General features: G+C 34.8%; 1 protein-coding gene across 32 annotated transcripts in view; it reads left to right on the plus strand.

The window, feature by feature from the left end:
• PCM1 (pericentriolar material 1) overlaps positions 1 to 24,722 on the plus strand; it is an 88,650-nt gene that overhangs the window by 59,245 nt on the left and 4,683 nt on the right. For 13 of the 32 annotated variants that reach the window (XM_057537167.1, XM_057537156.1, XM_057537159.1 and 10 more), the window contains 13 exons: positions 1,437 to 1,493; positions 3,848 to 4,020; positions 4,365 to 4,496; positions 8,065 to 8,185; positions 9,703 to 9,864; positions 10,121 to 10,260; positions 15,176 to 15,310; positions 17,455 to 17,652; positions 19,259 to 19,321; positions 19,583 to 19,718; positions 20,023 to 20,183; positions 22,762 to 22,837; positions 23,379 to 23,635. In XM_057537167.1, coding sequence (XP_057393150.1) covers positions 1,437 to 1,493; positions 3,848 to 4,020; positions 4,365 to 4,496; positions 8,065 to 8,185; positions 9,703 to 9,864; positions 10,121 to 10,260; positions 15,176 to 15,310; positions 17,455 to 17,652; positions 19,259 to 19,321; positions 19,583 to 19,718; positions 20,023 to 20,183; positions 22,762 to 22,837; positions 23,379 to 23,635 — 1,811 coding nt within the window. The remainder of the gene's footprint in view (positions 1 to 1,436; positions 1,494 to 3,847; positions 4,021 to 4,364; positions 4,497 to 8,064; positions 8,186 to 9,702; positions 9,865 to 10,120; positions 10,261 to 15,175; positions 15,311 to 17,454; positions 17,653 to 19,258; positions 19,322 to 19,582; positions 19,719 to 20,022; positions 20,184 to 22,761; positions 22,838 to 23,378; positions 23,636 to 24,722) is intronic. The other 19 variants (XM_057537162.1, XM_057537170.1, XM_057537163.1 and 16 more) reach the window with 3 other exon arrangements.

The following is a 24,722-nucleotide window of genomic DNA, read 5'->3' on the forward strand; positions in this document are numbered from 1 at the left end:
ATGGGGTCATAAGTATTTGCCGCCATTTTAGTTTAAGCAAGTACTGGCACGTCCCTGGTTTATAAAGAATAAGTGCACCTCAGAGAGATACGGAGAGGGAGGCAGTAAATATAGACTCTAAATTTTCAGTTGTCAGTGAGACCCTTGGTGAAAATGGTAATAGTAGCTACCATTTGTAGTATGCTTTACTGTTTACAAACTAAACAAATTACTCATCCCATTTGAGCCTCATAATCCTTTGAATTCATTTTATTTTCATTTTGCAGATGAGGAAACATGATCAGAGGGGGTGCCTGTTTTTTCCCAGTGCTCATAAAGGACCAGTAATATAAACTGGTACAGTTTTGGGGGAAAAAAGTCATGCCCTTAACCCAGTGCCTGTAGGCATCCATCCTAAGGAAACAAAAGTGAAAAGAAGAAATTGGGATTTAGGTGTTGACTGAACATTATGATTCCAACTATTTTAAACAAAAATCTGGATTAAAAAAAAAACTGGAAGAAAATGCGTCAAAATGTTAATAGTGGTTTTATTATCTTTAAACTCATCTATATTTTCTAAAACTTATAATGAGTATTTATTACTTTCGTAATCAGAAAAGAAACATCACATTTATTCATATTTTGAAATGACCTCCTCAAGGTCGTATTGCTAGCAAATGGTAGAGCCGAAGTTTTAATCCTGGTCTCCTGTTAAGTCCAAGATCCTTTTGTCAAACATATCAATTCTATTGTTCCGACCCTAGCATTTTACCAAAGTTTTGTAGTTTCCATCTCCTTTCACTATCTTTGTCAAATACTGATGTCTTCAAACAGTAAACAGTTGGGTGGAGGTTGGAGAAAGGCACTAAAGTGATAGGCTTAATAACTGAGATGTCAGTTACCTAAATAATTGATAGTTGGTCATAGTACTTCAGATCTTATTACTGTCACTTAGAAACATATAACCATGAAATTTTGGTGAACTAAAAAAATGTTTGAATAATATAAATATTCCTCTTTTCTAAAAAGACTTATAGTTTTAACCATTACCCTAAAATTCTTTATGGCAAGTAATAGTAGTTTTTGTTATATGATCATTAGATTGTAGCATATATGGCTGCTAGTATTGAACTATATACAGTCCTCTTCTCCCTCGGGGGTTGTGGGAGGTTCCCTTTGATGTGTATGCTTCTAAGAGTGAATGGTAGAAGTTTATTATGATAGTCGTCATCAGTCACATCAACACAAGTTTATAGCAGATCTTTTGATATTTTCCCTGAAGAGATTATTTTTAAACAGAGCATAAACGATACCTTGGGATAACATTTCAGTTCAGGCAAACGATTTTAAAGAAATTTGCTTATTTCTTTTTTTCATTCATTTATTCATGTTATAGACCCTGTCTTTGCTATTCACACACATTTTATGTTCATCCTTATGTCTGCCCTTTCCTACAGCACATGCTAGGAGCATACTACAGCAGTCTAAGAGAAATGCATGCACTGAAGCGCCAGGTAACAGTCTGCTTAGTTTTGGTGTCCACTTTTTGTTAATTCTTCCATTGGTCCTAACAATCCTTAGTTTTATTGTTCTAATTATTTTTTTAGATTTAGTTTAGTGTGTATGTGTTATTTGGCTGGTAAAAGAGAAAGAATTCATACTTACTAAATTCTGAAGGTTTGCATTTATAATTCTTTACTTGGTTGGTAAAATTGGCTGCTTTTCTTATTTTCATTTCCTGTTAGTGTATGTAACATAACCAACACATTCATGTAGGTAATAGGTGTTATAATTTTGTGTTTTATTTGAAGTTATTTATCTTGTATTCTTTAAATGCTTACGAGCATTAATATTTTTTAGAAACAGAAATATAGTTATTTTTATTCTTAGCTCTGATTTACAGTGTTAAGTACTGTGTATGACTTCTGTTGTAGTTCTTATTTTTCCTTACCAGTCAACATGTATAAAAAAATAAACCGTTGAACAAAAACAACTATGACATGCAAAGACCATGATAAATAAAGATCATGGAAAATTGCAGGATGCTATTTTTGTCTTTAAACTATGAATTTTCTTTAGACATGGTTCTGTATGATTTAGAATTGTAAATATTCTTTAATGCCTCCTGTGCTATACATGAGTAAAAAAGAAAAGCCTGTATGAACCTTCTAGGGGAATTTAAAGAAAACAAAAAAAACAAGGACGTAGTGTGGAGGAAGCTAAATGTATCAGTGGTACTTCCTAAAGAAAAGAACTCTGAAAGTAGAATAAAAACAAGATGGAGTCAGAGAAATCTGGCTGAGATCAAGGATTTTTCCAGGCTAAACAAATGCATTTTAGTCCAGGAGGAGAAACTGGCCAAAACTTTCCAGTTTTCTATTGCAGGCGGGAGGGATGAAGCATATGTTTGGCATAATTCATTATTCGGGAATAATTTAATCTTTACTGATATATAATTTAGAGTGATAATTTTATCACATACAGAGGTAATTAAATATGCTTTGTTCTTATATCTTTAAAATAAACTTTTTCTAAAACAACTGATCAAACTACAATATAGTGTATAAATTGGGAAAGTTTGTGTGATATCCCATCTTCATACCTGGATTTTTCCTATAAGTAGAGATTTCCTACAGAGATAGTTCTGGTTCCTGCTCATAATAAATATTTTTATAGTAACATGGCACATTTGAACATTTTGAAACTACTAAGAGAATTTTAGTATATCATTTCATTTTATACTCATAAATGTCTGAGGCAAGATAGGGAAGTTGCATATTTATTACCCTTATTATTTTATACTTGTGGAAATTGAGGCCTGAGGATGTTAATTTGCCTAATAAATTAATGGAAAGTTTTTTCATTAAACCACATTTGCTTTGCATTTTAAAAATTTCTCTCTTGCAAAAAGTGAATTTTTAAAATCTTAATGATCTTTGCATGTTTATTTGAAAGCACAATATATTAAAACACTCAACATTTCAAATTCCCTTTCTTGAAAACTTATCACTGATTTTTGTAGAACTTGAATATTTAGCTGCTTGTGGTTCTACTGTTACTCTAGAAAGTTTATAAAATTTGATAGTTAGAAGAACACTGGGAAATTTTTTTTTTTTCATAGAGAACTCAAAATGGGAACAGTTCCTAATTTGTGCTCTTAAAAGTAAAGGTATGAGTGTATACCTTTAAGGGTGATAATTCTTTGCTATAAACATAAACATAAACATGTAGCAGAATTGTTGCTAAATAATAGAGTGATGCCTAGATTCTGTGAAACTGAAAACTTCATTTGCCTCACTGCTTGCTCCAACTTATAATGAGTGTGTCAGTAAGACACTGTAGTAAAATAGACCTATTTTGTTATAGTTACCAATTCAGTTTTTCATCAATACAGCATGATTGTGGAGATTTGAGAATCACTAGACCTAACTAGATAAGCCTTAAAGTAGTATGTTTCCTTGGCAGCATTTAGTTCTCAACATTAACAAAATAAACGAATTTCCTTTTCTGTAAGAAAACTCATATTAGCAAAAAAAGAAAATTGTTTGCCATTTGCTTATTTCATTCAAGTGCTGAAAGATTTCCACTGATTATTCCTAGGAAATGTGTAAAATTTTCCATTGAGAAATAACTTTGCTCTAAGTAATGCTAAGTAATGTTATTTCTCTAGTAAATATTTAGTGTATATCTTGATATTTTTAAGATTATTTTTTTCTTGGTAATTTTAAGATTTTTATTCTACTTTAAAAGCTCTGAAATAGAATTGTGTTTTAAGTAATTTAAAGGTGAGAGTAATGTTGCAAGTTAAAAGAAATAGTCAGGAATGTATTTCATCAATATTAACTTCCTGATCTTTTATATCTTCCAGAAACTGGGAGTGATTTTTCCATGTTTGAAGCTTTGCGGGATACCATTTATTCTGAAGTAGCTACGTTGATTTCTCAAAATGAATCTCGTCCACATTTTCTTATTGAACTCTTCCATGAACTTCAGCTACTGAATACAGACTATTTGAGACAGAGGGCTTTATATGCATTGCAGGTATCTAGTACCTAACATTTTTTCCCCTGTGCTTTCTGGTATTGCCATTTTTCACCATTCTGTCTGGTTACTTTCTTAGACTGAAGTATGTCCTTGTTCCATAAGTATTTTGATCTGTTTTTTTATGTATTTCCATGCCATTTTAATAATCTTATATAGCTTAAGTAGCTTTAGATAAAGTCTTTTTCTGAGCAGTTTTTTAGTGTTTTATCCTAAATGTTATGTCTTCCTCGTAGTTAACCTTTGAGGTCAGGAGTATTGCATTTGTTCTGGTATCTACTTCTACTTTTAATTTTGTGATTAAACACAAATGTTTTTCATAGCTATCTTATTTCCTTATTTAGGACATAGTATCCAGACATATTTCTGAGAACCATGAAAAAGAAGGGGAAAACGTAAAGTCAGTGAATTCTGGTACTTGGATAGCATCAAACTCAGAACTTACTCCCAGTGAAAGCCTTGCTACTACTGATGATGTAAGCTGATAATGATTAATGAAATGTAGACATAATTTCAGTATGCAGCTAACAAAAGTTAAGTAGGTTGTTAATAAATTGTGAGTATACCTAATATATTTGGTTTTTAGCATTTTTAAAAAGCTGAGTGTAATGTATTGCTTTATTTTGAGGTGAGGTATAAAATTCAGTCACAATATGACAGCAGTCAAACACCAAAAATTAATGATAGGTTATAAGGTCTAAAGTAGCCATATTTATATCTCCTTTGTCCAACATAGGAGTTGAGTCATAATAGACACTCAGTAAAAATTGTTGTCTTCGTTCAAGACATTGAGTAAACCAGACAGCAGTTAGATCAAAGAACCCTTGAGTAAATACAAGATAAATTGAGTTAGTCTTTGAGTTAGAAGAGAAACCTAGACAAAAGAAAGCCTGGTAGAAAATGTAATTTAATGCATTAAAATTGATGAAGAAATTTTTGAGTAAAGTAAAAAGGGCCTGGAAATGGAAAAGAGTGGTGAGGAAAGTGTATATTTTCAATAAACTATGTCCTCCAAATAACACCTACCTCACACATAGTGGATTGAATGACTGTATGGCAAACTATGAGGATACTGAGGAGATAATGAACTAGGCATTTGAAATCACCTGTTTAAAGGTTCAGACCATGATTCTATTGTGAAAGATTATATGTGGTCCTGGGATAACAAGTACATTCTTTTTTATACCAACTTCAGCACCTGGATGTTCATGGATAAGAATGCCATAATTGATTAGCAAATACCTGCTATAGGTATAGAGTTGGAAGCATATTACTGTGTTTCTGCCCATTGTTAATATGATAACATATGTTTTTTCCTGAAAAGATAGTGTTTTCTCAAAAGATCATCTTCTCTTCTTCATGTATAGTAATTTCCTTACAATTATTGAGGACTTTTTCTCAATTTTTGCTCTTTTATTTTACTCATGTTTAAAACAATACTTCCCCAAGTCATCTTTTCTGCTTAAAACTTTTCCTCACTCGGCTCCAACTCCTAAACTACTATGAACATAAACCTGTGTGCAAAAACTACATGGTTTTGATTGACTTTATAATAGCAAATACAAATTAATGTAACTAATTGCTACTTGGGATTAATTGTTATTTTAACTAATTGAAAATTGTGTTCTCTTATTTTGTGGGAAATGAAAAGTGGTCCAGCTGTATACATAAAAAATAGGAGATACTAGGTTACATTTAAGTTAATTAGGCATTGAAATAACTTACTGAGGGAGCATGAAGAGTGTCTGTTCTTAGAAATCTTTTTTAGTAATTTTATCTCCCTAACTCCAGTGCCTTTCTTTGTATCCAGATTTCAGATAGGCGGCATTACCTCCAGTTATTTTAAAGGGTTTGAGCCCATTGGTTTGCATCGTCAACAGTAAATTTTGAAAATTGAGCTACAATTTATGATAAAGTTAACCTGACAAGGTTTTAAAGTTAAAATTTAAAGATACAGTAATACTTTATAAGTAGGTGTCTTAGCAGATCTAGAGCAGTGCCATCCAGTAGAACTTTCTACAGTGATGGAAGTGTCTTATTCTTCATTGTCTAATACAGTACCCATTAGCCACATGTGGCTATCGAGCACTTGAAATGTGACTAATGGAATTGAGGAACTAAATTTTAAATTTTATTTAAATAGCTGCTTGGCTAGTGGTTGCCATACTGGATGGATATAGAGTCTCATTCTCCATGTTTCTAGGCCAAGGTCCTTTGAGTTCTATTTATGGAGCTTTTACACATACCTTTCAGAGTGTGTAAAAGTCTTCATGCCATGAAAGAGAGAATTAAAGTAGACATCTGGGGATTATAGTCAAGGAGGTTGAGGAATTGAGATTTAGGAAGAGGAAGAAACAATTTGCATCTTCTACTCCAGGGTGCTATAAAATGGCAAAGGCACATCTACCTTCAAGTCTTACTTAAAGGAGTAGCAAAATGGTTCCATTTCTTAAAACATGTTCCCTAATGCCTGAATTTCCTTTAATCAGGGACAAACCTTTCATTTCATAATTTAAGAGAAAACTTTAAAAGATCAGTAGCTAGGAAAGAACACAATTGTGAAATGAGTTACAGTCAAAATATAATTGAGGCTCTCTCCTAATCACACTATACACAAAAATTAATTGAAACTACTTACAGTCCTGGAAAAGTTAAAACTATAAAATTTCTAAAAGAAAGCAAAATTGTCATGATTTTGACATAAGCAGAGATTTTGTAGGACACAGCACTAAATATGAAAAGAAAAAAATTGATAAATCAGCCTTCATAAAAATAAAATCTTTCTGCTTTTCAAAAGATACCATTAGGAGAAAACAACCTCAGTACATATATCTGGCAAATGACTGTGTAAAAGACAAATCCTGACTATATAAGGAACTTTTACAACTCAATTGTAAGAAATCAACTCGAAAAAAATGGGCAAGAGATTTGAACATGTGCTTCACAAAAGAAGATATATAAATGACCAGTGTGCAAATCAGAACTACATGAGGTACTACCTCACGTCCACTAGAAAGGCTGAAATTTAAAAGACTGAAAATAAGAAGTATTGGTGTGAATTTGGAGCAATTGGAACTCTCACACTGCTTGTAGGATTGTAAAAATTGTACGGCCACTTTGGAAAGCAGTTTGGCAGTTTCTTATAAAGTTAAACATAAACTTGGCATGTGACCCAGCAATTTCTCTTCTAGGTACTCATCCAAGAGAAATGAAAACATGTCCACAAATACTTGTACACTAATGTTCATAGGATCTTTAGTCATGATAGCCTCAAACTGGAACATCACCAGATAAATGGATAAACAAACGGTGGTATATCCATACAATGGAATACTATTTCAGCCATTAAAAAATAATGAACTTCTGAAACACACAACAACATGGATTAATTTCAGAAACACACTGAGTGAAAGAAGCCAGACACCGAAGAGTATATAATGAGTGGTTCCATTTTATATAAAGCTCTAGAACCAGCAAAACTAATCTGTGGTAATAGCAATCATATGAGTGGGGTGTAGAGGATACAGAAGAACTCTTCTGGGCTGGTGGAAATGGTCTTTATATTTAGGAAAGATGGTTGCGTTGGTGCATATATTTTTCAAAACTCATCAAACTGTACACTTAATGGGTGCATTGTATGTAAATTATACTTCAATAAAGTTAATTTTAAAAAATATGAATGATGCTGTCATGTTTTTCTTCTGAGACAACCAGATATCATAGTAAGGTACTAAGCATTGTTAGAGTTTGAAGATAGAGTTTCTCTGATAGTGTAGAAATAATGTTACCTTTTCCAAGTTAGAATTTAATTAGTAGCTGGCCCTGTGTATTTTCATCTCCATAATGACAAAGTGTTCTGCAAGGTTACTTAATATTTTAATATTCTCTGTGACTCTGTATTCAACTTTTTATAACTTTCATTATATCACAGTTTTAAGTGTTTTATGCAAATACTTAGTTTCTATGTTAAATTTTTAATATTAATCATAAAATTTTAAAAGAAATATTAGTGACTTTTATTTGTTTTTTTAAACTATAACTTAGGAAACTTTTGAGAAGAACTTTGAGAGAGAAACACATAAAATAAGTGAGCAAAATGATGCTGATAATGCTAGTGTCATGTCTGTATCTTCAAATTTTGAGCCTTTTGCAACAGATGATCTGGGTAAGCAGAATTTTTATAATCTTAGAACACGACTTTAATATAGTCTTTGAATGGCATTGATAAGGAAACAAAAGTCTAGAAAGGCAAGATGTGGTGGAAAGAATGTGGACTTAAAAGTCCATCCATCAGTCTAAATTCAAGAATTGTTAAACTCTTTGACTTTGGGCAAATCATCTAACCTTTCTGACTCTCTGCATATATATATATACTAAGGAAATGGGGTCCTATTTACCTTGCTATGTTCTTGTGAAAAATACACAGAACTCTCTAGCATGCCTAATAGAAGTTCAGAGAATGTTAATTTCCTTTCTCTTAAAGGTCATCCTTTAAGATCTTCCAGTTAGTCAGTAGGAAAAATTCAGAGGTAGCAATGCCTCATCCAATCACATCTTCAATAAAAATGTTAACTTCATAATTTGGGTAAGAACTGAAATTTCTTAGCATGTATAATTTATAGTGGGAAATCCAGGTAACTCTGAGGCATGGCACATTGCATTTTTTTACATCAGTAGTAAAACAAAAGCTTAGAGGGTTGCATAGGTCAGAGAGAAAAAAACCCAAGTCCTAAATTCGGAAAGGAAATTAGAGAAAAGAAAGATGCCCAGGTGCCTGCTTCATTTTCCAGACTGTAGCACATCTAACTATACCCAATTATTCAATCATTCAGACTTCCGGGGCACTTAGTTGATAGAATAATCTAATGTTCTATAATTCTAGTGTTTGTTTATATGATGAGAACAAGATTTAGATGATTTCAAAGGCCTTTTCCACTACAAAGAAAAGGGCCAAGCCCTGCTTTATCGTTAGGTACCTACCTTTTAGTAAGCAGTAAGTTTTCCTTTTGCCTTACCCTAATTACGAGAACTCTAGGCCCTAGCTCCCTCTGATTAAATACCTGTCAAGTCTGTACTGAGCTCATCTCATTATAGAGAAAAATCACTCTGTAGCCAACCCTCTCTCCCTTAATTGTCCCTACTTTCTGAGTTGCCAAGAGATTTTGAATCCTACCTGTTTAGTTTCATTAGCTGATTGTTTATTCACAATCCTTCACCACTAGCTTTGTCTGAAGTGGACAAAGAAGAATTGGGAAATCTCATTCTTAGGTCTTTTCTCTACCTTAATTGCTTGTATTACGTTGGATTATTTACATCAGAATTTGTATGACATTTTGGAATTAGTTTTTGTTGTACTGTTTATGTGAAGTAATGTATGGACTTGAGAGTCTGAGAGGGCTGGGTTCCAATTCTTGATTCTGTATTTAACTGGCTGTGAAACCTTGGGCAGTCACTTAAGTTCCGTGAAAATGAGGGTACTATCATCTACCTTATAGGGTTATTTTAAGGATTAAGTAAATGTGATAATGTATGCCAGGTACCCAAATAGTACAGTATCTGGAACTTGTTAAGCTAGTTTTTCTTCCTTATGCTCAGACATTATTTTTTTATTAATAAATTTTATGGAATACGTGAAAAAGTTCGCTTTTATATCCTCTAGAAATATTTCTGTTCCATATGCAGGTAACACTGTGATTCACTTAGATCAAGCATTAGCCAGAATGAGAGAATATGAGCGTATGAAGACTGAGGCTGAAAGTAACACAAATGTCAGATGCACCTGCAGGATTATTGAGGATGAGGATGGTAGTGCTGCTGCCCCGACTACAGGTGATGGTTTAGAAGGTGTGTTCTTGAATTGATGAAAAGTAAGACTCATCGCTCCATATATAAAAAATTAAGAGCCCCGCGTGATATGTAACGGGGATTTTTTGGACCACTTTTCTTTTAATTATCAGGGGTACTAGAACTACATGGCTGTTCCTTTGTGTTATTTTAGCATAAAATCATCAGAGTTTAATATTCTTTAGAATTTTGCATAAAGGTATACATATAACATCATAGACTATATTTTGCTAATACAGCATTTTCTTTTTTAAAGCGGAAACTCCTATTATTGAAAATCATAGTTCACAGCAACCTGTAAGTGAAGTTTCTACCGTCCCATGTCCTAGAATTGATACGCAGCAACTGGACCGGCAAATTAAAGCAATTATGAAAGAAGTCATTCCCTTTTTGAAGGTAAGCAATTTTTTAAAATAAACTTCTGTATTTATTTTTAAAATTCATACCAAAGACTCCATTGTAATAAATTAAGAAAATAGGTAAACAAAAGAGAAAACTAAAAATCACCCATAATTTTGTCACCCAGAGATAGCTCCTGTCAATATTTTGTCAACCTTTCTGTAATATTTTGTCCATATATTTGTGCATTCTGCTTTTTTCAGATATTAATAACGTAAAACATCTTTCTGAATTGTTATTTTCTACAGCGTATTTTTTAATGGTTACACACTATTGATTCATTATTCATTCAAAAGTATTTGTAAGATGCCTGCTTTGTCCACAAAACCTGGCATATAGTAGTGAACAAGTCAAGACCTTTGCTAACATGGAGCTTACATGCTAAGATGAGAATATGAATTAAAAAAACAAGCAAATATAAAACATATAAGTAGATATATATCAGGTAGTCATACATGCCGTGCAGAGAATTAAAATATGGTGATGTGATGGTGTCTATTTTTGACTGGATGATCAGTGAAGACTTTTTAAAGAGGGAACATTTAAGCAGGGGTGTGCATAAGGAGCCAGCTTAAGCCAAGATCATGCCAGACAGAGGAAGGCCTTAAAGTAGAAGCTAGCTTGGCATGTTAAGGAACTGGATGAAGGACCATGTGGCTGTAGGAAATTTGTGTGAGATGATGTTGGAGAAGGGGGAAGGGCCAGTTACATAGAACATCATAGGTATGGTTAGGAGTTTGGATTTTGTTCGAAGTTCGAAGGGAAACTCCTAGAAGGTTTTAAGTAAGAGAGAAACAAAGTTTGGTTTGTTTATGGAGAATTAAATATAGGGGTCAGAAGAGCAATGAGACAGGTGAGAAATGATAATGGCTTAGACAAGGGTGTGGTACTAAAGATGGGGAGAAGTAGACAGTTGGGATATATTTTGGAAATCCGGTCCTACTAACAGTAGGTAGGGTCACCTAAAGCCCAGCACTAGATAAGAGAAGGTGGCCTAGAACTGGGGCCCAGGATCAGGTGATCAAACATATAAAAGTTGTGCAAAAGAGGAAGAGCCAGAGTTGACTAAGTAGGACTGCTAGCAGTGAGCTATGTTGATTGCTACTGTGAGGGCTGAGTATTCATAGAACAGCATTTCCTGTTATTTTGTCAGTTCCTGTTGTTAAACATTTATGTTTATTCTGGTTTCTTTTTCACTATTATGAACAATACTTAAATGATTTAGCTAAATTTAAATACACATCCCATTTTTATTTTATTTATTTTATTTATCAGAAATAATTCTTAGACATAGAATTTCGAGCTTTAAGGGTATAAATATTTTTAAGGCTTTGGGGCCTTATGTGCATTGTCCCTCAGAAAGGTTAACAATTTATATTCCTACTAACAGAATAGTAAGCAGTACCATTAATTTTGTTTAATGACAATGAAAAGGGGAGAGAAAGAAGCGTGCAAGCCAGGGCTTCTTTCTGAGATGGCCCCTTTTACATTCCCATTTAAAATGGAAATTTAAAAAATTAGAAATGAAAAGACGGTCTTTTCATTCAGATGTGGGAAACTACAAAATATGTTGTCATTGGGCTCATTTCTTACAACCTACTTGTACTTGCCAATGTGTAAGATGTTGACAACAGAAAGTTGTTTCCATATACTTACATTTCTTCCCTCGGTGGAAGTAATTGCTTTCTTTGGAATATTTTAAGAGAAGAGAGATCTTTGAAAAGGCAATTATAGCAACTGCTTTCTCTGAAGAGATGTGATAGCCAAGAGGAGAGAGAGGATCCATCTGTCTATGCCCAAATTATTCCATGTGAAAAGTGAAAAACTTAGCCTTTTCCTGGGCACCCGCAGCAGCTCCAAATGGCTCTTTCTGTCTCTGCTTCCTCTTCTAGTCTTTCAACTCTCCTGCTAGCGTTCCTAGCACTTTTAAGGCTTTGACACTTGCTGATACTTCTACCTGGAATGCTCTTCCTTCACATACCTGCATGGCTTTTTCCTTTGAACCCTCAAGGCTTTAATCAAATGTTACTTATTGGGTGAGCAGATCTCCCCTACTCCTTATCTGCTTTTCTTTATCTTCATAGTGCTTGTCACCTTATAACCTATTTAATATTTGCTTATTTATTTTGTCTGTCTCCCTTGTTACATGTAAGCTCCATGAAGTAATGGAAGATTTACATCAGAGATGTTAAACTGTTTTGGTCACTGTCTTACCATGCCAAGTATAGTACATGCAGGTAGTAGGTACTTGGTAAATACTTAATGAATGAGTAAGTGAATGGATCCACCAAACCTTGACTGTGGTTTTCAAACTGATCAAGTGTAGTTTGAAGTATAGTTTGAAAACAGTTGGCCTATAGAATCCAGATCAGATTCAGCAGCGCTCATAAAACTTTTATAGCCTGGTCCCAGCCTCATAACTATTCCTTCCCACGTACTTTGTATCCTCCTTGACATTGTTCAAAAAGGCACCTTGCCCATTTTACTTCCTTTGCCTCGAATGCCCTTCACCCTTCCTCTGGCAGTCACACCCTTGAGGACCCAGCTGAAGTATGTTAGCATGTACTTGCAGGCAGGATTTCTCCTTCTCGTCACTGCTTCAGGGATACTTGGTATATGCTTTTATTACAGCACTTATGACAAAGTATCACAATTTTTTGCCTGTATCTCCCCACTAGAATAATGTCTTTCTCGATTTCTTAGTATTTTCACTCAAGAAGGACTTCAGAGACTAGATGAAGGGAATCTGAGGAGATAAGACAAATACATCAGTTTCATCCGTTATTCCTGTGCATTTATTAAAATATGTATTCACCCCCTCACATATTTATATTCCTATAAATTATAAGAATATATATATATTCTTATAGATAGATAGGTAGATATTCATTTAAGAGTTTGAAACCATTCCCTAAAGTAAATTGACAAACTATTCAGGTCATTGCTTGCTTCTATCTTAGGCATAGACAACAAAGCATTACCTTTTTTCTTACAGGTTTTTGTTTTATTGTAATTCAATAAATACTTTTAAACATGTCTTTTTGGTTGAATTAGGTATATTGGTAGTGATATTTATTTGATATGTACAGTTATTTTCTAAGTGTTAAAAAATATAAATGATTTAGCTTTATGTGTAGGGAATGCGACCATCTCAGGAAATTTTATTGCATTTACAGTTTTGTGTCCGATTAAGTTATATCCTTTCATAAGGATCCCCTACTAAATTTAGCATTGCAGACAGTTTCTGAGGCCAACAAAATGAGTAGGACTAATGGTCTGATTTTAACTATTTTATGATGTCTCATTTCACTTCAAATCTTGACTTTCTGGGTAAGATTATAGAACTAAGAACTAAGATTCTAAGATTATAGAACTTCTTTGTTACACCCAGTCACCTAAGCTTGCCTTACACCCAGTCACCTAAGCTAGACTTCCTTTCTCTTACCCTCTATCACCTGAGTGTCAAAAATTGATTTTTTAAAAAATTGATTTTGCCCCTAAGAGCAGTTAGTTTTACTTCCTTCTCTCCAATAGCATAATCTTAATTCATATCTTTGAAGTCGAGAGATTTCACCACTGCATGTGGTTTAGTTTCCCAGCTTCATCTCTCACTGCTCTCCATCTAGATAAATACTCATTTCAAACTACTCAACATTTCCTATACCTGCCATTTCTTTTTCATATATCAGCCCTTTGTGCAACTAGTCATCATTGAAAATATAAAATGCTGTCACTCTTTTCTGCCTGACTGACCTTACTTCAGCGCTCTGATATGCTCCCACAGCTCCTTAGGGCACCTAGTGTGTGCTTCTTTTATGACTCTTATTTATTCAGCAAGTAATGAGTATCTCCTGTGAGCTAGCAGCTGTGCTAGGTGATGAGTAAGAAACGGTCCCTGCGTTTAAAAGTATCACCTACTGGACAGTGCGTAGCTTGTAGTGATTGATGTATTCATGATCCGACTCCTCCACTGGTATTTGATTCCTTGAAGACGGGGAATGTTGTCTTTTTTTGAAATTGCCTGCCTTGACACATGAATTTTTAAAAAATGAGCTTAAATCCTTAGATTTAAGGGATCTTAGACATCATCTAGTTTGGCCACCTTGTTTTACACATTTGTAATGGAAGGGGAAAAAACCCCACAAACTTAACGTGAGTCAAGGTTAGAGGACCTGCCCAATGAGTTCAGTAGCAGAAAGGATCAGAACCTTGAGGTTACTTGGTAAGGATGCTTTACGGACTCACCGCAGGAAGTTAACGGTGGTGTGGATTGTTACGTAGCCTGCACATGCTTCTAAAGGAAGATTAAGGTGATGAAGAGAGTTGCCCAAAGGGGCTTGTTAAGAAAGGACAGTAGTTCTCAACTGGGTGTGATTTTGACCCTAATAACATTTTGTGATGTCTGGGTATGTTTTTTAGTTGTCAGAACTTGGGAGAGTGGAGGGTGCCGTTCGCTTCTAGTGGGTAGAGGCCAGAGGGCTGCTAAATATCCTACAATGCACAGGGTGTCAGCAGTGCCAAGGCTTAGAAAAGTTAGAAGATAACGCAGAGGCAGTTGGGTGGAAGGTGAAGTGTGGTCGTGAGAGCAGTTGAAATGAACTGAACTGCAAATAGGAATACAGGCAATATGGAAACCATGGCATGAGTAGTTCCTTAAAGTACAGAAAGGAAGTGATGGGAAATGTTGAGTCAGCCAGTTTCTTTTACTGGCTGTTATCTGCTATGGTGAGTCAAAATTTGCAAACCTTTTAATGTGTGTAGGGGGGAGTTTGGCTATTCTTATGAACGAGGTTTCCAAGTGTGCATCTAAAAGCTGAAGAGCTTATGCAAGAAAAATACAATCTCATATTATGTGGATTAATAGTTTTTAAACAAGGTAAGTTACATCCTAACCAACTAGGATTTTTCTCAGGAGCACATGGATGAAGTATGCTCTTCTCAACTTCTGACGTCAGTAAGACGCATGGTGTTGACTCTTACCCAGCAAAACGATGAGAGCAAAGAGTTTGTAAAGTTCTTCCATAAACAACTTGGAAGTATATTACAGGTAAGAGTTTGTACTTGTATGACTTCAATATGTACCATGCGGTTAGGATTTTTTTTTCCCGCCATTTTCTGACATTACACAGTTTATTCAAGTAGATATTCATTCTAGCATCCATTTGGGATGACATTTTAATACTTCTTAGGTTATTGCTTACTTAGTTAAAAAAAAGTTGGATTAGGGCCTGTGTCTTCATTTAACTTTATCATCTCTAAGGCCTGGCCCAACTCTAATAAAATTTTGTTTTGATTTGTCTCCTACCCAATAAGAGCATTTCAAGTTTGAATTGTTTAAAAAGTATTCCGTGATATTTTCTAAAATAATTATTTTTACCAACCTGGGAAATTGTAGAAGCCGGAAGCTAGCTTTTGATTGTAGAGACTTCTTAGGCTGTAAAAATAACTAAATCATGTGATGGTTAGTGGTTTGTAACTGGGGCAGTTTTGCCTCCCGGGAGGCATTTAGCAGTGTCCTCGTTTCAACAGGCAGGGAGGGGCTGGTAGTAGCACCTTGTGGAATGTTAACAGTGCCAAGGAGGAGAACCCCTGTGTTAATGAGTAGGGATACCATAATTACTCCATATAATAAACATCTTGACAGTTAAATTCACCGGTATGTTTTCCCATTGAGATAGTTCAGGGATGTGTATTATTGCTCCAAACTAGAAAATATGTTTTTCTTTTCATCTGTATTATAGAATTTTCCTGTAAAATTTTTCCTTGCTTCCTATTCCTGTGTTTAATTTAAATTGGTTTTAGAGATAGTATTTTCACTTTGTCCATCAAATTTTTAAAAACCCTAGGTTGATGTGCTTTTCCATCACTGTAAGTTTTCATTTTGTTTTTAATAAGACTGAAGTATAAATTTCAGGAAATCTATAGTAATCTATATAAATCTGTATAATCTATATAAATCTATAGTAATAGGTCCTAAATTGTCCTGGCTCTATTTAATCTAGTTGTACTAACACATAAGGAATATAAGACATCTGTGGTGTTATGCATTGTTTAAAAATGTTTAGGATAATTTTTAGATAAATGTATTTTTATAAACTTAACTAGGTAACTTATTCCTACAGAAAGAAAGAACTCCATTTTAGAGTCAGGTTGAAAGAGAAACTGTTGATACTTTAAATGTTTTTGTTAATCAGGATCCATGCAGCCCTTCCTCAGTTTTGTCTACTGTTATAATTGTGGGCAGATTCCATATATTAATTTGCACGTAAGTTTTTTTTTTCTAAGTCTAAGAAAATTCGACTGCTTTTCTTTCATCTTATTCCTAATTTTTTTCGCAAGGAGACCTACATGAAGAATAAAAGTTAGTTTACATTAAATCTTGCCCAGAGTTGAAAATTTTCTTGAGGTAGAGATTAAATTAGTCTTCTACTTTTTCTCTTACAAAACCTAGTCAGTGAATTTTTTTTCATGAAGGACCCAGGGTTTGTACTTCTCTCCATCACTGTGCTAGATAAGGTGTTTTTTTGGGAGGGAGGGGGCACTGAGCATTATAGTTGTTTGCCTGTTTTCTAAATAGCATAGTCCATATTTTTAGGAAGAAAGAGAAATAAAAGCGGTTTTGTAAAAAATGTGTAGACTATAGCAGAGTTGTTCATTTGATGATACTATATTTCAGCTTAAATAGAACTAAAGTTTACTTCTAGACTGATTTTGAAGAGAAAATTTAAATTAGAATGATTGGCTGCCTTACATAAAGGGGAAAACTTGAAAAGTGTTCTGATGGTATTTTCTCCTCTCATGGCACTGCAGCTTTTCACTGTGGTTTATGTGTGTATCCTCTGGTACTGTGTGCGACCTCTTGTGAGACTAGGAATCCCTTCTCTTCTACATTTGGGGCTAGCAGTTACATTACATAGGGACTAAAGCTATGGATGACCATATGTTCTTTTGTGTACTCTGTAAGCAGGACTAGCAAGATTCATTCCTACTTAGTAATATTTTTAGTAATATTAATATATCTTTTCTTAGCCTGTCTTAGCCATTAGTTTTAAGTTTTTCAATACTAAAAAGTAATAATATTGTTTTCTCATTGGTGAGTATTATAATTTAAACTTGTTAATTGTTTGTATTGCTTTACCCACAGTTGAAGTTTACTGTAATCTTAAAGCTATTTGGTTTATCTTTGAACAGGATTCACTGGCAAAATTTGCTGGCAGAAAACTGAAAGATTGTGGAGAAGATCTTCTTGTAGAGATATCTGAAGTGTTATTTAATGAATTGGCTTTCTTTAAACTCATGCAAGATTTGGATAATAATAGTATAACTGTTAAACAGAGATGCAAAAGGAAAATAGAAGCAGCTGGAGTGATACAGTCTTACGCGAAAGAGGTAAATTACATGCATTTTGATTTTAGGAGTAGTTATAATTAGCATATAAATGTAGTTCTTGATCATTATGAGTAACTAAAATCATACTTGACCTCAGCAAAAGTAGGTTTTTTAGTAATAGGAGTTAATCAGGAATGCAGGCAGGAACGGGTGGCAGGAATTGTCAGATAGCCACTTCACGTTACTGCCACTTACGCAGGTTTCCAGAAGAGAGAGGAGGAGTGGGATCCGGCCCGTGGCCAGCTGCCTGCCGTGGTTATTGCCAATCCCAGCAGATGCCCCGGGAGTATTTATCACCCCAGCCAACACTTATGCTTGTTATTAGTCAGGGCTTTGGTTGTATATCCCTGTAGCTGCTTATATCCTGTTAAAGTAGTCTTGATCACATATGAAATTGGATGTTTTTTTCCCCCTCAACTTAAGGCATACCAGGAGGCTTTTTCCCTAGACAAGCACCCTTTTCTTGACTCCAATCATGAGAGGGAAAGCAGGTCAAGACCCAAAACGGAAACAGATAACCCTTCTTCCTGAAATCTAAAGTAGATAAAGTCAAGCCATCTTTTTCACACTTTTCATAATGTTTTTTATTGTAGACATAAATAAGTTTCACATCATTTCAGTCATTGCTTAGAGCTTGAAAAAAATAAAAGAGGATGATACTATAAAAAAAAAAAATGATAGGAAGGGTTGCTTTAGATGGCGGAATCACGAGGCTCCTTCAGGGGATGAAAAGTGAGGTAAGCCATGGAGGGACAAGAGGAGTTTATAATGAAGATGAAAGGGAAGAGCGTTCCAGGCAGAGAGATCTGTTAAGTATAAAGAAAGACTCTTAAGGCAGGATTGAGTGTTTTGGAGAACAGAGAGAAGGCCAGGGAGGCAGGAACACTTTAAATGAGACGAGCATGTAGGAGATGAGGTACACAGAGGTAGGTAGGACCAAGTTATGGAACCTTAGAAACTGTGGTAGGGACCTTATATTTTATTTTGTTGTAAGCATGATGGAAACTCATGGGAAAGTTTGGAGTAGAGGAGTGACATAATCTCAGTTTAAGATTTGTCTGGATATGATACTGATTAGGAATTGTAGAAGAGTAGAGATGGAAGCAGAGAGACCAGTTGTAAGGCTGTTGCAATAGTCCAGGTAAGAAATTATGTGTCTTATCTTTGAGTGTGTAACAACAGATACCTTTGGATGATTGAGTCAATAACGCATTCTAATAGTTTCAGTGTGGATAATAAAAGTAAAGTACAGGCTGGTTCCTCGTTTTCTGGCTTGTGCATTTGGGTGGATGAAGAGCCATTTACTGAGATTGGGAAGACTGAAGGAAGATGGGGTTTTGGAAGGGAAGGAATCTAAATTTTTATTTTGGATTTAGTAAGTTCGTGATATTTCTTACACATCCAAGGAGATGTCCAGTAGACAGTGTTGCTTTTTGTTTTGTTCGTTTAAAAGATTTAAATGAAAGAGTTGAATTTACATTTCTAAGAAAACACTCAACTCTTTGGATGATGGTTAAAAAGCGCAGCATTTGTTAAGGTTTACTGAGTACTTAAGTGTAATGATGAATGGTTACCCCTAAATTCTGCTTAATTGATTTGCTTATAGGCCAAAAGGATTCTTGAAGGAGATCATGGCTCACCTGCTGGAGAAATTGATGATGAAGACAAAGTACGTGCTAATAATGCTTTTGAAACAAAAGATTAAATAATTTAAGTAGCTTTTACCTTAATGTTTGAGAGCAAAGTATATCATAAAATATCCTTTCTTCTGACAAACTTTTATTTTCTTTTAAAAACAGAACTAAATTTAAAATGATTCTTTATATTTTTTATTAGATAATAACTATTATTAATTTTTATGATAGACTTACTGTATACCTTTTAAAAATGTACTTTAAGGTATTAATTACTCAAATTTATTTGTGGCTAGGACAAGGATGAGACTGAAACAGTTAAACAGACTCAAACAGCTGAGGTTTATGATGGTGATGGTCCCAAAAATGTGAGCTCTGATGTCTCTGATCAAGAGGAAGATGAAGAAAGTGAAGACTGTCCAGTGTCTATTAGTAAGTCTGAAGGTTCTAGACTAGGTTTATACATTAGTTCTTTATAGATGGCTTATTGAAACAGTTTGGTGGAGTGGAATGATTATAGAATTAGGTGTCAAGCAACTCTGAATTTGAATTTCCGTGTGACCCTGACTAAATTACCTGTCCTTTCTACACCACAGTTTTCTAGTACTTACTGTTTTAAAGATTTCAGATACTGTATGTAAAGCACTTGAGCAATGCAGGAATGCAATAAATGGTAGCTATTATTAAGATTTAAGTGCTGAAATTTTACTAAAAGTTGTGTTATTAATCAACTTAGATTTGTCCAAAGCTGAAACTCAGGCTTTGACTAATTATGGAAGTGGAGAAGATGAGAATGAAGATGAAGAAATAGAAGAATTTGAAGAGGGACCTGTAGATGTCCAGACTTCACTGCAGGCTAACACTGAAACTACAGAAGAAAATGAACACGACGATCAGGTATTCCAGTGCAGACTAACACACCCTCCACCAGTCTTACTGTAACTACTAAAAAGCTGATTCTTTTTACAGATGTTAAAATTTACAACTTCCCCATTCTCATTTTCATGAATACAAACTACTTTAATATTCTTACTGAAATCCTAAACACTATTATTATTTTTGTATTTAGCAATGTTTACATTTAAAGCACTTCAAAAAAAAATTTTTTTTTGATAACAAGTCCTAAAAAACTATGTGATTACTTCAGAAGATCTGGATTTTTAAGTTTTATTTTTTTCTAGTTATACATGGAAGTGGTATGTAACAAAATAAAATCATTCCCTTTCCTACCTTCACCTCATCCTGCCCCAGAGGCAAACTTTTGTATGATTTCTTCTGCTGTTTATCTCCTTACATCTGAATAATATGTGTGTGTATTTATTCATTTATGTATTAGGCATTACCTACTGACTTTTATTATAGCAGGTGAAGATTTTTAGGTCACTTATGGCTCCTCATTTAATTATATTAATCCTGTCCACCTCATTTAATTATACCTTTTGGTTAAATCTGTATTTAACCAAATATTTAGATTTAACCAAACTTTGTAAATATTACTGACTGTTGAGCTAAGCAAATATTATTTATTGCTAAGTCTTATACATTTTTTCACCTGAATTTAATAATTGTCTCAATTTTTTTATTTACTCTCTTTTCTTTCATCACAAACTCAAGTCTTTGCTATGCCCATCAGTAGTTTTATAAACCTCTCAGTAGAATTTTCTACATTAACCAATTAGTCAGTTTTGTCCTTCCTTCCTGGAGCATTCTCCTTTCCTCCTCCACTCTGGGTTTGGCTGTTCTTTAGACCTTTAAATAGCTACCAGCCTGGGAATCCCCTTTGTTGTTCTTTATTAGATCTCAGTTTCTGGAATCAAATCTTGCCTTTCTCTTCCTTGGTTTATTACCTCATTTTGGTGGAGCACATCTTCCAGTAGCTCTCTAAGAAAGAGTGCAAAGAATATTTTGAGACTTTATATTGTCTAAGAAAACTTAACGCTTCAGTGTTGAAAATCATTTTCCCTCAGGTCTTTGAAGGCACTGTTTCCTTGTCTTCTCTTCTAGTTTTCAGTGTTGCCATTGCCTTTCTTTATTATTCTGATTCTTCATATATATCTTTTTTTCTTTCTAGCTCTAGAAGCTTTCCCTCCATCCCCACCGCCCCCCCCCCCACCCCGCCCCAGAGTTCTGAAACTTTACAGTGATATACATTGTTGCAGGTCTTTTTTCATTCACTACACTAGGTACTCAGTTGTCTTTTCAATATAGCATGTTCTTCAGGTTTGGTCAATTTTCTTTTATTTCCTTTATTTCTTCCTTACCATTTTCTCTTCTTTTCTTCTGGAATAAATGTTATCAAACATTATTAGCTCTCATGGGTTGATCTAATTTTCTCCTCTCTTTTATTGTCTCATTGCTCTTTCTCTTTTACTTTTTGGGAGATTTCTTTGACCTTAATACCTATATGAAATTATTTTTATTTCAACTGTTATATTTTTAATTTCTAAGTACTTTTTTCCTGATTGTTACTTTTTTATAGCACCCTATTACTTCATCGAAGCAATATTTTCTCTTACCCACCTAGAGGCTTTCTTTAAATATCCACTGTACCTTTGGTGCTTATATTAAAGAATAATACATCAAAAAGCCAGGTGGGGTTCTTCTGGGCTTCACCATAGGGTAGCCGAGTGTATAGCTTTTTGACAGAAAGTCCCAAATGTTAATTCCTATTGGTCTTTTCTCTGGGGTGGTTTAGTTTCTCCAAAGTAGGGAGGGTCCTCCAGTCTCCTTCTGCCTCCTTGGCTGTTGGTGTTCTGCAGTTAGATATAGGATTAGGGCTGATCCCAAGTCTATACAGACTTGCACTAGCTCTTTCTGTTTCAGTGTGACACTTTATCCTGTCTTCACTTGTGCTTTCTGCAGCCTACCCCTTCCCTGGTGGCCCCTGGTCTGAGGCTCACTAGTTCCTTTTCTCCAAAACATAATCTCCCATTTTCTGTTGAGCCTGGGGGAGGGAATCTAAAGGTCCACATATTTCTTAAACAGCTTCAGACAACCACCAGCACCATCCCCTTGTCACCAGCTCCCACCCCACGATTGTACTCCTTCCTTCCTAGCATCTGGTACACCCAGTTATGAGGTGTCTTCAGTTTTCTGTCCTCCTGCAGAAGGCACTTAGCTCTGTTCATTTTTCTCTCCTCCTCGTCATTTCCTCTTCCTTTCACTTAACATCTGCATATAAACAGGTGTCTTTTAGTTTCATTTAAGATAGAGTCTGGTCTGAAAAAAACAGTGAAAACTAGTGGAGTCCGTAACATTCAGTTCCTTGTGTTCCTGTGCGGCGGAGAAGAGGAGCCCTTGTCCTGGGCTGCCGCGGAACTGCAGCCGCCGCCGCCTCCCTGAAAACACTTTCAGGGGGAATTTTAAATTCCCCTGTCTGAGGTCTCAGGCTGGACATACCACACTTACCAAGCATCTCCTGCATAGTGACCATATATTTAGGCCCTACTATTAAGACATCACTTCTTCCTTCCAGGTTCCACAGCACGATTTTGAAAAATCAGCGGAAAGCAAAAATGTCCCATCAGAACAAGAACCCACTACTAGTAAAGGTAAGAAATCTAAATAAGTTTCAATGTTAAGATTATCTGAAGTGCCCTTTATGTGCTTAAAAACAAAAAAATCTAAATTCTTAGCTAATGGAAGTTCAGAGGCGTTTTGGACCTGAGGTATGTCTTTTTTTTTTTCTCCATGAATCCTTTGTAGAAAACACGAGGGCTTTGTTTCTGCAAACAGCTGTTAAAGAATAGTTGACAAATATTTAAACACAGAAAAAAATTTTGTAAGGAAGGTATCTTTAGATACCAATGCGGGGGATTTTTTAAAAATACCCATTCCTGGGCCTTACTCCTGAAAATCCTATTTCATTAAAAATCAGGTGCATTTCAGGAATCTAATATTTAAAGTATCCCCAGATGAATCTGGTCAAATAAATTTGGGAACCACTGATAAGGATAATTTCTAGTTGCCTTTTCTTTTGGGTCTTAAATGTCTTGATTACTCTCATTTATACAGTTTAGTCTTTATTTGGTATAATAGTAAATTTAATGACAGTTGTATGACACTAATGTTAAAACTTTCTTTTGATGACAGATGACCAAGATAGCACACCTGTGAAGCCCTGTTACCTCAATATCTTGGAAAATGAGCAACCTTTAAACAGCACTGTCCAAAAGGACGCTCTTACTACCATCGATTCATCTAATCAGCCTAACGCTTTGCCTTTACCTTTAACTGAAATTGAAACCTTGGTGCCTAGAGTCAAAGAAGTTAAATCTGCCCAGGAAACTCCTGAAAGCTCTTTGGCTGGAAGTCCTGACACTGAATCTCCAGTGTTAGTGAATGACTATGTATGTATCATTTGCATTTCATTTATGTGCATATTTCTTCATTTTCAGGTTAACATTTCTAGTATATAAACATAACTCTGCTTTGTGTTTAGGTTTAGAAACTGTCGGAACATTTTTACTTCTTACTCAGACTTATTTTAAACTTGAACAGAAGAGTGATAGTGAATTAAGATGACCATCTCAAAACCTAAAATTCCACTTTTCATAGTTTTGAGAAGCAAAGAGATGAGTTTTATATGGAAACCTTGAGGGAGTTCAAGTTCAGATCTAAAGGGGCAGTGATATGTGAATCATCTCTTACGCCATCCACGCTTGACTTCTCAACAGTTTGGAACACTTCATAATCTTTGATACCCTGAAAGTTTACATTTGGGATGGGAAATAAAGCAGTTTGACAGCACTAGAGTCCCTAGCTCTGTATAGGGAATGACAGAAAAGTAAGCTAGCAAATCTGCATTTATGATGTAAGTAGCTAAGTTTAGTTTTACTCTGGACGTTTGTTTCAATTTAATTTTATAGCAAATAGGTTTTTTTTTTTGTGGATCCTTGGGCTGTGTATGTTATATATACTTTACTTTCTCTTGTCAGTAAAACAGAAGGGATTTGTAATAATGTACCTTTAGGTCTAAAGAATGTGTTTCACATATTTTTTAATTAACATCAGTTTTCTGCCCAAAGATATACTTATGATTTCACAGCTTCTCAGCAAGGGGGCTTATAATACTTCAAAACATTCGTAGAAAGAGTAACTCTCTTAACTGTTTTATTTGCTTCACTACCCGTAAAATTTTGCATTTAAAACTGTGAAAGTTACTTACTTTGTTCTTGATTTGTTCTTGTTATCATTTGATGAGTGCATAGAATTACTATAGGAGGCATTCAATCAAAATTAACTTGAAATTAGATCTCAGAGGGTCTTGAATTTGAATTTTAGGCAGGGAACACTACTGAAGGTCTTTGCGCAAGAAAGTGAAATGGTCAAAGTCACGGTTTTTGAAGATGAATCCGATGACTATGTAAGAAGTGTTGTCAAGGAAGCTGTGTTAGGAGCCTCCATTATCATATAAATACAAAATGAGCTGAATAG

This window comes from Balaenoptera acutorostrata, chromosome 21 (assembly GCF_949987535.1).
Source record: "Balaenoptera acutorostrata chromosome 21, mBalAcu1.1, whole genome shotgun sequence".
Taxonomy (NCBI): Eukaryota; Metazoa; Chordata; class Mammalia; order Artiodactyla; family Balaenopteridae; genus Balaenoptera; species Balaenoptera acutorostrata.